The sequence below is a fragment of the Lycorma delicatula genome, chromosome 9 (assembly GCF_047948215.1).
Source record: "Lycorma delicatula isolate Av1 chromosome 9, ASM4794821v1, whole genome shotgun sequence".
Taxonomy (NCBI): Eukaryota; Metazoa; Arthropoda; class Insecta; order Hemiptera; family Fulgoridae; genus Lycorma; species Lycorma delicatula.
Window position 1 is genome coordinate 53,128,442 of NC_134463.1, and position 13,876 is coordinate 53,142,317.

Consider the following 13,876-nt stretch of genomic DNA (forward strand, 5'->3'; position numbering starts at 1 on the left):
ACTTAATAATAGAATTTCCCATAAATATCTAATATGATAAAAGGAAAGGGATTTTGCAAATTATTTTTTGTAACACAATTTAAGTTTATATTTTAAACTCATAAACCATATATTTACAGAGCATACGATTTTTAGCTTTTGTTTCTATAAATTAAGCTTTTTTTCATTTTATATATTATTAGCCAGCCCATCTAGCCAGAACCTGGTACCTCAGGGCTCAGGTGAATCCCAGAGCCAACTCAGGCGCTCCTCAGGGACTCCCAGGGCCAAGGGGCCTACCCCGTGGCTGCAGAGCTCGCTTCTTTTGCCATTCCCAATTTTCCAGGGGGACCGGCACCCAGGATAACTGCAGAGCTTGCTTTTCAATCTCCATTCCCATCTACCCAAAGGGCTTCACCCCCTAGACCCCAGCACTGTAAGTTATCCTCATGGTTGTGAGAATAATACTGATAAATAATAATTATAGCATTCAGTCTTTATGGAAACCTGAAAAAGAAACCAATTTACAAAAGATAGAATAATAGTAACTATGGTAACTAGAATACATATACCTTTGACGACGAAAAACTCATAATTTATTTCAGAAGTATAATAATGTAATAAAAGGATTAATCTATTTTTTCCTTAATGAATATCTTTAATCACAACTTCACCCTCCTTGGTGGTGAAGAAATAATGAATATTTTTAATATCTTAACCTTCAAAGTAGCTAGAGCCTCGGTTGATGGCTTAAAACCTTCCCTGGAATAACACGAATGTATCCTCCAAATTTTAAGGTAATCGGTTGGTTAGATCTCTCGTGATGCAATAACAAACATATATATGTATATATACATTTCCAAAAAACCATGATCTCTTAGATTGAGAGTGTACCTGTTGCATGCAAAAGTTAGCCCTCAACCTACTAACAAATACCCCGCTTGAATTTTGAAGATCGGACGATTGTTTGTAGAGATATTATAGAGCACTCCATTGCACAGCGCTCCAGGGGCATCCTGTTTTTTACTAGTTGATGGTGATGATTAGTCTAGCCTCCCATGAAGTGCTTGCATACCTCAACACTCTAGACTCACATGCAGTCCCCATGGGAAGCCCATTATTGTTAAACAGATATTTTTTAATTTATTTAATATTATTCTACTTAATGTAAATTTAATTCTATTATTTCAATAATATTATTCATTCGATTGATTTGAATTATTCTGTTCAAACCCAGCTCCCACAGTGATAGAGACTTACAGTTCACAGTTCATTAATTCAGTTCATTAAAGTTTGAGCTTCAACCAGCAAATCTCCACTCCTACATATATATCTTTTTTTTTTAGATTAAATATATCAAAAAACCTTCTCATTTATGCCAAGAAACATGGGTAAAAATTTGGCTGTGATTGAATAGTTTTTTGTTTATCTCGAATAAACAAACTTCTTCTCCTTATATAATAGTATAGATAGAAAAATAATTCTTTGCTAATGAAGCCAAAAGTTGATAACGCTTAAATTGTTACAATTTCTCCAATACAACAATTTTTCAAAATTTTATAATTAAAGCTATTAATAACGACAATAACTAACAGTCAATAACTAACTTTCTATTTAATCATATAAATTTTGTCATCATAAGAGTTAACATTTTAGTTTATGTATTTAAAGGATTTGAATGAAGTTGATGGAGTGGAATGGGAAGAATTTGAAATTCCTGAACATCCATTATCACAGCAACAAAATTCAATCTCTAAACAACAGTCACCCCCACAACAAAATCATCACCAACATCAGCAGCAACATCAGCATCAACATCAACAACATCAACAACAGCCAGAAATTCATCGTAACTCTATGAAGTAAGTTTTTATTATTTACCTTCCATATTATGCTTCTTATTCAGATTACTTGCTGCAATTTATACAATGATCTTGAAGTTAATGTTTTTAATGAAACATATAATATATATTCATAATAATGCCTATTGCTTCTGTAATTACTACATTTGTATGCCTGTTAAAAACTAAATGTATTAGTTTGGAGCCAAGATCTGTTACTGAATGGTTAATCAACAATGGGAATATTTTACAATGGTAATTCACTTTCTATATCTCAGATGTTTTTCAGTGCCAGCAGTCTGCAATATAAGAATTTTAATAATTTGATATCTTCAGTGAATTTTATTTATTTTACTTCTTTATAACAATTTTTATTTTTATCAGTTACTTACTATTCAGTACAAACATTAACAGTCATAATTCCTGTGTTTTGCATAGTCAGGTATATGACTTTTATGTATAAAAGTCAATTTCTCCAGTTACTAATTTGAAAACTGTTGATAAAAAATATTATTTAATTTTTAACACACATCTGAGGAAATGTTCAAAGAGTCTTCCTTCTACTCTTAATCATTCTTGTCATTGTTTAATCATTTAATTATACATTTTTCTAATAAAGATACGTCAAGATTTATAAAATAAACTGGATTTTCAATTGACAGTTTAAGATGATTCAGATCACTTGAACATGAAACAATTCCATGTCTTTGATGATTTTTTAAAATAAAAAATCACAAAACGTCAATTACATGATCATGGCAGCTGATCAGTTATTTCTTAATATCTTATCTAGTCAGGATAAGTTTGATTGAGATAAGTCTCAAAGTTAAAGAAAGTGAGGAAACATCTCATAACTGATAGCCATCATGTGAAACTTGAGTCCCATATTGCCTGTCTTTCTGCCAAACAAGGAAGTCAGATGTCAAATATAGCAAACTTGGGATAATAATGTTTCTAACATCTTCAGATAGAAAGTGGCTGTTACACCTCTGTCAAAGAAATAAGGTCACAACATCCCTTTTTTTGTGACTATGTACCAAACCCCAAATATCAGGTGCATTAATTTCCTTTATACTAAGCACTTTTATCAGACCACATCACTGCTAGAAAAATGTGGATTGCTTGACAATAACAATAATTCCTGATAAAATTCTAACCTTCATTCAAAATTTCCTTGGAAGAGTGGTAGTATCTTGGCCTTTCGTCCAGAAGTTTGTTTGAATCCCGATTAGTCATGACATTTTTCATTCAAAATTTCATTTAAATGTTCCACCACAAGCTTCAAGCTTATGTTACAATAGAAAAAAAAAAGTAAAAGATAAATAAAATCATCTTTGTGAAATGTATAAAGCAATCTTGGCCAACAATACTTAAATTATCATTATTTATGAACCGTTTTTGGGTACTTCCAGCCTAATGAAAGTTTTTGTGACTGATGTTTGATAGATCTTTACTAATGACCCTCTAATAAGTTATTTTTTAAAGTACACTAGTTTTGGGTAATTGTACCTGATTGTGGAGCATCTTCAAGCCATTTAAAGTTTTATTTTCAGATTTACGATTGTTGATGGGTTGGTTGTGGTGAATTAGAAAATATTACAAGGAGTTGTTTGTGGATGGTAACAGTTTCCTTTTCATTTTTCTACTAACACTGGAACATTAAAGCTCATTTTTTTACTGTGTACTTAAACACCATTATCCTCTAAACTAGATTTGATTAGTAATAATTTTAACTGATTACAACCAGCTGAAAAACCAAAATTTCCACCAGTTACTAAGTGCTGTAGACCACAGATGCACATTTGTTCAAATAACTGATTATAAATATAAATTCATGTTATTAAATTTTCTTATAGAATAAATATTTAGCCTGTAAATACCCCCCCAAAAAACTTCAAATGTTAATCAATCACTTTTACTAATTCTTAAAAATGATTTTCAAAAGGATACACTTGCAGCTTGTGATTTTCTCCAGCATGACACCCAAAAATTTACATTTCCATAATTTAGATCTAAATACGGAAATTTTACTGTTTGTTGAAACCTAAATAGCAAACAAAAATTTTTTAAATCAATGATATGAAGAATGTAAAGGCAGTTTTTATTTCAATATTACATACAATTTCCTTATAAGTGCCCATTTCCTTAATAGAGTATTAATTATGCTTCTGAATAAGACTTTTATCTTAAATCCAACACTGTTTATTACAATCAACTTAGGTAATTTATTTTTAATATATTTGAAAAATTCCACTGAATTTTTAATGTAAAAATTGTCAGATTTTTATAAGATTCTTCTTACGTTTTATTTATTTTATTAATATTCATAATCCTTAATTTATTATTTACTACAGATCATTAGAAGTTGGTGCTTCTCGCCCTAGTCCAGGAAGTGTAGGGAAATTAAGAATCAGTAGTGAAATGAAATCAAAACTTGAAAGAGTGACAGCAAATCATAGTCTTCGTTCTACAACAAAATCAAATAATCATCCTCCACCAATTCCTAACATGAATCCACCAACTACTGGCAAATTAGATTCTGATAGACGTCTTCTACTGCAACAGCAACTTGGTAAGTTGATAATATCAATGTAAGAAAAATAAGTTACATGGAATTATTTAAGTGAAGAATAGATTTTTATAATTTAATCTTTTTTAAAGAAATATTAAAAATGCATGAAAAATTATGAATGAAATCTTTGGTGTTCATTATTGATTCACCTTCACAGATAATGATATATTTCTTTTACTTGTGATTTATAATTTTAGCGTAAGTATGAAGCCTTGTAATATCAAAATGCATTACAAATTTCAATTATCTTATACTTACCAAACTTGGAATTTCCTGTGGTGAATTATTTATTAAAAAAAAAAAAAGACTTTCTATATGTTCTACATTTAATTTAATTATCATTTTTTTATATCTTTATTATTTAGATTTATTGCCCATCTCATGAATGGTGAAGAAAGGTATTAAACATAAAAATTATTGTATGAGTAAATAAGATAAGAAACTCTTCTATCAGCTGAACCACACATCTTAAACTGATAGTATTCCAGATATATCTCTAATCTGCCAGTATAGGAATATAAGCTTTTGTTCCTCATCCTTCATCATTTATGAGCTTAATTTCTGACTGCCTTCTACAGAAGGTTAAATAGAATTCTTTCACTTGTGTTATGTATTGTAATATTTTAGTAAAAAGATTTTAAGATAAGATGCAATGCACTGTTAGTTTAGTTGTTAAACTCATCATCGTAAAATCAGTTTTCAAAGTCAATAGTTCTAAGGTTCGAGTCCTTGTAAAGGCAGTTGCTTTTATTTGGATTTGAATGCTTGAATGTGGATAACGGTGTTCTTTGGTGTTTGGATTTCAATTATCTACACATCTCAGGAATGATTGACCTGAGTCTGCAGCTACATCAGGCCTGATACTGTAGCCCAGGATCATAACAGCTTGGCCTGTGCAATAGTCTAACACAGCTGCTATCTGACGGAGAATGTGTAAACAAAATCTTAATTGTTGTTGCTCAGAATTAAAAACACTTTTAAGATTTGTCTGTTCTTAGACAACTAAAATAATATTTAAATAACTCTAAAAGTAACCAAAAAAATTACATTTGAAAAATGTGGCAAGTTAAAGACTTTTGATTAAACATTACATAATTCCTGTGCCCATTAATTTGTTAGTTTGTAATAAAACATTTTCTAAAAACCCTTCATACAATATTTTCAAAAGAATCTATATGATTACATCATTTTGAATTACAGCTGGACGATGGGGTAGTATTGACAGTGTTGATGGAAGAGGAGTTACAAAAGAGGAACGTTCAGATGTACAACAAACCAACATTCTGCGCAGCCAGGTAAATATTTTTTTCAGTATGATAAATATAATAAATCACCAGATCTGAATCTTATCTTTTTGTTATTGTATTTTATTACAAAATACCATAACTTAACTACAGTTAGGCTAATAAAAGAAAACCAATTATATTAAATAAAAGTTATAATGATATAAATACAGTTTTGTAATTTGTTATGAGATTTCATATAATATATTTCTTTAAGTTTTTTCTTCTATATTATTTTCTTATGAATGTATTTAAACAATAAGAAATGAATCATTTATATTTTTTTAAACAACAAAAGCATATTCCATTTTATTTTTTAATTTTACAGACTACATTTTTTTGTAGTTTTTTTTTAACCATTGAAAACTGAAATTTGATAAGGGTAAAAATAAGAGTCCATATTTTAACACATTAACTATTTACATCTGTTAAAAATATTGTAAAAGCTTGGGAATTGGATAAAACAAGACAGGATATAAAGATTGGGTTTATTTTAACAAAATTTAAATATTCTTAAAACAATAATCATCAATTTCTTTTCATCCGAATTCATAATAAACTTGGTAAAAAAAAAAAAAATACTTCATTAGTTTCATAATTATAATTCTTTGAAATGGTCTTTCACAAAATTACAAATGATTTTATTCAGATGTTTTCTTTCATGATATATTTATATCTACCAAGTGTTTATAAAAACCATTTCAAAAATTCTGGAGATGGTTCCTCTATTCGAAATAAAGAAAAAACTTTAATCAACATATTGATTAAAGACATATTGATTAACTGGAAATGTTTAGTTTATAATGGCTATCCACGATTTTGTATTTCTAACATAAGAATTTATTTTTTAGGAACGGTTAATCTTATCGAGCTGAAATTTTGAATACTGCTAGGATACCTAGAGGTTTTCTTGTGTAAAAATAATGAACCTGATCTCTCAATTCATTTCAAAATGAAATTGGCCATGTAAATGGTTGGCCATGGTGGTTAATGTTATGTAAAACATAACATTAACAAAATTAGTATAATGTTCACAAAAAAAATGTTAAGTGTTTTATGACAAAGAAAATGACACCATATTTATTCAAATTCGTTCATAAATAACAAAATTGGTAAACATTCTTGAAGTGTGTCACTCCTGAATAAAATTAAATAAGTTGACACAATCTCAGTTGGATAATTTTATTAATTTTAAAATGTAATAAATTATATTAATTTAATAATATTGAAAATACAACAATAGAGTAAAATATTTTTTAAATTATGAAAAATGTATATGTACACTTATAATATTATTCAAAATATAAAACATAATTTTGAATAAAATAATAAACAATTAAAAGAATATGTTTTAATGAAATACATATAGAATGGTATACCATGAAAACTAATTATTGGAAATTAATTTGTTAAGTTTAACTTATCTAATATTGTGTTTTGGTTGTTTTCATATAATATACATATATAACTTTTTTTTTCTTTACTCTAACTTAAAACAGGGAGTTTGTTAAAAAATTCACCATTTTATATTACAACTAGTTTCTGTAATTCAAGACAAATGAAAGTCATAACAATGGAGCTTTGTTGCTGGTATTTTGCACATGAGTGTTCATTCACCTTTAGACATAATAAACAGTATCTATCAGAATTCACTTTTTATATTAGTAAATTAAGTTTTGTGTTTGAATAAATTGGTTGTTTATGTGAGTGTGTGTATGTGTGTCTGTCTGTGTATGTGTGTGTGTGTGTGTGTGTGTGTGTGTGTTTGCTTTAAGTAATGTTTATGCACTTCCTCATTGTTTTTTATTAAAACAAACTTTTTTTAATTTTATTGCCTTATTGTAGTTCTTACTCAAATTATATTTGTTGTAAAAAACAGAAATTTTATTATTCATTGTAAATGCACTCAATTACTCATAAAATTAATATTGTCCTTTACATTTTAATGATAATAATGAAATGAACTTGTTTAAACAGTTAGCTATTACGAGATGTTTAAAAAAGTTGCAGGTGGAACGAATGGAGAAGGGTCCCAGTCCAGGTTCAGGATGGAGACCCCCACCTCCACCTGTTACGCCACATCCTTTGACAACACCTTCTAGATCAAGTAGCTTTTACTCACACAGGTTGATATTATTTTTATTGTTTTTTATTTACATAATATTTTTCATTATAAATGAATCTTTTTTCTTGTTTGTATTCATTATTTTTTTTTTTTTTTTGCTTAAAAATGCTTTTATAAAACAATAAACTTAGTCATAAGTAACTTATTATTCTATTTAAATAAAAATCTAATTTTGTCATATTTATGTACAAATTTAGAATGAGATTTACATTATTCAATTTGGGATAATAGATTTTAAAATAAAAATAGATGACTAATTTAAATTAAAAGAAAAAAAAAATTAGCTAATTCTAAGTAATGTTGAGTTTATTTTCTTCCTTGTATGAAGTAAAAGAAGTATTGTATCATAAAAAATTTCGGTTTCCAGATTTCAACAGAAATATTCATTTTGACCATCCCTGAATCCATTTTGACTAGTTTCGACATGACATATGTACATACATATGTATATATCTCGCTTAACTCAAAAACGATTAATCGTAGAATGTTGAAATTTTGGATTTAGGACTGTTGTAACATCTAATTGTGCACCTTCTCTTTTGATTGCAATCGACTTGACCAAAAAATGTACAAAAAGACCAAAATCCAAAACATTTGGATTTTGGACTTTTTCTTAACTGCAGTAATAAGCCCTCATTGAGAGCTTTTCAACAATATATCATAAGTGGTACTTATTTTCATTGGTTCCAGAGTTTAGCCAAATAAAATTTTAATTAATGAAATATTTGGATAAGAGAAAGCAATTGGTTCGAATCAGACTTCATCTCATTTTTTATTTATTTAAATATATTGATTTATTAATAATTATTAACCTCTGATTGTAAGAAAAAAATCTATGATAAACAAAAAAAATTTTGAAAAAATATCAGAAGTTTTTAATGAAATAAAATTTTATGTATTTTCATTTTAAAAAAAATGTGTAATTGTAATTTAATATGTGTACAAGGAAGTCATGAGGTGTCCACATCAGATTTTTTTAATTACTGTGGGTTTATTGGGTATTGTAAAGCAAAAGTTTTTTTGTTTTTTTTTTATTATTATTAAAACAGGTAAAATTACATTTTCTCAGAAAATCTTCCAAAATGAACAATCAAAGGAATCTTCAAAATGAACTATTGTTGGCTTTATATCTTCTGATGTCTGGGATTACTTTATACAAAAGTGGAATGAAAATCTAAAGATAAATGATGTGAGATAAACTTATACTACAACACTCCCTGAGTTTCTTCTTCAACTTGCAAACTTTTCTTTTTTGATTATTCATTCTCATTACTAGTATTTTGTTCTCAATATTTATTTGCACTCACTTCCTACTTTTTCTGCACATGCAGTAAAGTGATTTTTGACTATTCTTTTCTAATGAAAATAATGTTAGTACCATAAAAAAATAATGTTAATACCATGAAAATAATGTTAATACCATACTCTTGTTTCTTACCTTTGGATTTTCTTCTTTACACCTACTTTTGAATTTCATGAAAACAATGTTAAATAACTAAGATGAAAATAAAGGTACTTTACTTTCCCTTGTACTAGTACAAAGGTACTAGTACAGTTTCCAACACAGCATAGTGTTTGTTACTGTACTTTCATAATTTTTGGACATTTTATCAGTTTTGTATTTTCAGAGGACATCTTTTTGTCCTTAATACTCATATTTTCCTTCTGCTACACTCGGTCCTAGGCTTTTTTTTATCTACAATCTGGCCTTTACCACACTCTAAGTTCTTCTTAATCACCTGATGCATGGCAAAGTTCAAATCAACAGCAGATCTTCCCTCTAGAACCAATGTTGTTTTTCCTCTAGCTCCTGTCATCAGTGATTGAGATGCAGCACTACATGTATCCTTTTTTAATGTTTTTTTAAATTAATTTTATAAAAAAAGACCTTTGTTAATAAGCTGGGATCTCTATGGAAAAAAGCTGGCTTAGTGGAAATAAAAAAATAACAGTAATATTTACAGTTTAAAATTTATTTTATTATTTTTAACAAAATATAAGAAAGCTTATGAATAAATTGTAATTAAAAAGAAACTAACCATCTGGATTATTAAGTTGGTAATTTAGATTGTCTTATACAAGCTGAAAAAACAAAGTTAAATGAAATCCCACTAATCTTTCTCCTTATTAGTATGCATACACCCATTGATGTAATCTGCATATACCAAACAGTACATATAACCAAAAAATTGATTACAATTTATTTATAGAATACTATAATAAAATGTTAATGCTAAGTTCAATTTTTATATATTTATTTATTTTTTTTTAATTTTTACCAGTCATATTGAATAAATATGGTTTTATTTATCTTTTGCAGCAATGTTGTACCACCAGCACCCATTCAACCTGTTACCAGAGATTTATATGGCGATGGAATGTTTGGTGGTTCAATGTCAACTCAACATTCAGATCATGTTGAATGTGAGTATTCAAATAGTAAGCATTAGTTTTTAATTTTTTGTTACAGTGTTTTATCTGGCTTATGTAACTTATTGTTTTATTTTGATAATTCTGAAGAAATTATGTTTTAATTTTGTTCTCAGTGGTTCAGAGGTAGCTTATTAGGAACTGCTGCAGGGCTTAGACCTGATAGGGCTTTGTTAAAATAATTAATTATTCAACTGAACTCTATTCAAATTAATTTTATAAATATGCTGTGTTTATGTTTTTAATAATGTTACAATTTTTAATGTATTATTTTCTTAACTGGGTTTTTAATAAAGGAATACTTATTAAAAAACATTAGCTGTGAACACAAAGTGAGCTCACTCAGTTCCATTCTGTACTCTCAGCTGGAAAGATTTATTACCTACAATACAGTGGAAGGAAAGGTATTCGGTATTGGAACATCAAATAAGCTAGACAATTATGAAAATAATGTGATTATTATGTTATGTGATTTAAATTTCATCATTCCATTTTGAGACTTCATTTGTAGCTATTCATATATTTTCAAATATAGTCAGTATTACATAATTTTATGACATAGTACACAGAAGATGGAATTATAAAGATGTTATAGCAATATAGCTGGAAATTTAAACAATTTGTAACTAGTTATTCAAAACCCAAGTCAGAGTATGCATTGCTATAGGTCTGGTTCATGCAAAGGATCAATTTATTTTTGAGTAAATTTGAAAAAAACTACTTTCAGTTTAAAATGTTTGTTTATCAGTGGTGTTTTTTTACTTTTAAAAATGGTTTTTCATTTACTTCATCCTTCCAGTTTAAGCTATCCCGTGTAGTTTCAGGTAACAATCATGATATCATAGGGAAAAGAATTAAGGTGATATTTAAATATATAATAATTTGGATATTGGAAAATAAAACTTTTCTCATCGTATTATTAAAGAGCACTTTATAATAACTGACATAGTGTACTAGATATTCAAACCTAGGTTTGGGCAAATGACTATATAATTTTATATTATAAGTAATTTCTTGCTTCTAACAAAGTGTTATCTAACCAGACATTAATAACACTTTATTTATTTATGTTTTTTAATACCATTCCTGCAAACTCTGTACAAAGTGCGTGTAAATCAAGAATTAATCTTAGCTATATAAATAGAATTTTATATCTAGGAAATATTTTATTGAGCAAAAATATTTTTCTATTAGTTTAAAAACAACTTTAAACTTTTTTGAAATATGTTTGTATTATTATTCACTACTAATGTTACAAGGTAATTCATTCACTTACCTAAGCTTACCATATGTTCAGGATTAGCCTGGACAGTCCTGGTTTTTTAGTGCTGTCCGGCTGCAAAAATGTCTGGGATTTGAGAATTTTATGACTGGCAAGGGTCTTTTTTTCATTTTAGACCTATATGTTCAACATCACGTTTTTAAATATTCTCTTACAGCCATGCATCTCTCAACTGATCTTGGAGCAAGCGCTGATGTTGATTTTGACAGAGGCATGGCTACTGGTCTTGCCACAACTTTTTACATAGTCATTTGGCAACACAACAGGGGCAATGTTTTTATGTTGTTTTCGTGTGTGAAGTAACTCGTCTACACGTTTTTCATCATTTTATTTCTATTCTTATTTGTCTCATCGTTCAGAAATGGGCAAAAGAAAATGTGTGTTTAATGTTAACCTGCAACAGGAACACAATTTTTTTTAAATTGAGTAATGACAGTAACAATGAATGTGTTTATTGCCCGCTATGTACTGCAGAGTTTTCTGTTGCCCATAAAAGAAAGGGTGATATTGAAGACCACATGAAAACAGCTAAACATAGGAGCTGTTGTAAATTTCATAGTAGCTATTAATGCTACTGCTTTAGCAAACATAAGAGATAATTTTAAAGCCAAAGATGGAAATAACAATAACAGTGATCTGGAGTGTACTGCTAAAGAAGCTATATTTTCATACCATATTGGTAGACACAAACTCAGTTTCAAAACATCAGACTGCACATCTAAACTGGTTAAAAAGTTATATGACCCAAAATTTTCATCTGCTAGAACCAAAACGAGGCAGTTATTATTAATGTTATTTCACCATTTATATTTGATAATGTATTGCCTTCTTTGGAAAACATTAATTATATAACAGTAACAACGGATGGATAGTTCAAAACAGAATGAAGTAAAACTTATTCTGATTTTTGTAAGATATTTCAGTCTGGAGTAGGGAATTCACGTTAAACTTTTAAATTTTGATGAAGTATCAGGTGAAACTGCTCAAATTTTGACTCAGTATCTTCTGCAGTGTGTGAAAAAATACAAACTTGAAGAAAAGTTTGTTTTGTTATACTGCTAATTACACTAACATTAATTTTGTGGTGTAAAGAGAAAGGGGAATGAAAATGTGTTCAGAAAGGTTCAAAGTGGTTTAGATAAACCTATTTTAGGATTGGCTGCTCGCCCACATTGTACACAATTCAGAACAAAAAACATGTGATTCTCTACCCCTAAACATAGAAGTTATTGTTATAAAAATTAATAATATTTTCACATATATACAGTAAGAGTAATGAAACTTAAAGAGTTCTGTGAATTTGTGGATACAGATTATAAAAAAGTATTATTTAATAGCAGCACGTTCCTTAGTTTATTACCTGCAATAGAAAAAATTCTTTCCATTTTTGATGGCCTAAAATCATATTTATCTTGTAACAAATGCTCAAAATTATTATTATTTTTTTTTAATCTAGAAAGTGAACTGTTTTTGAAATTTTATATGGTACTCTACAGTTATTTAATAATGTAGTTCTGAAATTGGAAGCTAATTTTATCACAGTAACAGAAGCAAGTATTTCAGACATATTATCAATCAATTTATCAACTTCAGGTTAACTTCAATTAATTTGTAAACTCACAAAGTTATACCATCTTCTGCCAAAGAATTGCTATGTACTCTAAAAGAAATAATGATGTTCAGGAACAAAAATTCTTCAAAGCTTAGACAATTTTTATAATTCTAGTATCCAATGAGTTGTGGAGAACCAGTTTTGATAAAGTTAGTAAGTTTCAATGGATAAATTTACAAACTGAAACTGCCTGGTCTGATTTAGAAGAGTGCACAAGTTGTTAATGAAATTATAAAAGATTCTATAAATACTGATGAACGTACATTGTTGAACCAGGTAACTCAAAACCAAAGGGTAGGTTGTGGTTCAAGTTCTGAAAAAGTACCAGATGCTATTGAAGAGAAGTGGAAAGCAATTTTTAAGGTGTTTCAAAAGACTGACATTTCATGTTGCAATATTTCTAAAATGGTTGAGTTTGTGATATCTTTGCTTGGGACATCTGCTCCAGTTTAGATAGTTTTTTCAATTACAGGGAACATTTGGTGTGCAGAAAGGGGTAGACTTTCAGTATCTACTGTTAAATATCTGCTAAATCTTAAAATTAATCCAGAACTTTCTTACATGAATTTTATGATGTAATTAAAGCAAACAAATCATTTCTGAAGAAAGCCTGTCTAGTGAAAAATACAACTGAATAAATAAAATTTAATGTTTCGGTAAACCGTAAAAGCTTTTAAGTAATTTCAGAAATATGTCCTGGGTTGGATCCAAAAATACATGGTAAGCCTAGACTTACCCAAACCTATTTGACT

General features: G+C 28.5%; 1 protein-coding gene across 7 annotated transcripts in view; it reads left to right on the forward strand.

Annotated features, from left to right (window-relative positions):
- The window catches only part of Myo10A (unconventional myosin 10A), a 765,283-nt gene that overhangs the window by 715,774 nt on the left and 35,633 nt on the right, over positions 1-13,876 (forward strand). For all 7 annotated transcript variants that reach the window (XM_075375939.1, XM_075375938.1, XM_075375940.1 and 4 more), the window contains 5 exons: positions 1,651-1,841; positions 4,175-4,392; positions 5,593-5,687; positions 7,680-7,801; positions 10,121-10,224. In XM_075375939.1, the coding sequence (XP_075232054.1) occupies positions 1,651-1,841; positions 4,175-4,392; positions 5,593-5,687; positions 7,680-7,801; positions 10,121-10,224 (730 nt within the window). The remainder of the gene's footprint in view (positions 1-1,650; positions 1,842-4,174; positions 4,393-5,592; positions 5,688-7,679; positions 7,802-10,120; positions 10,225-13,876) is intronic.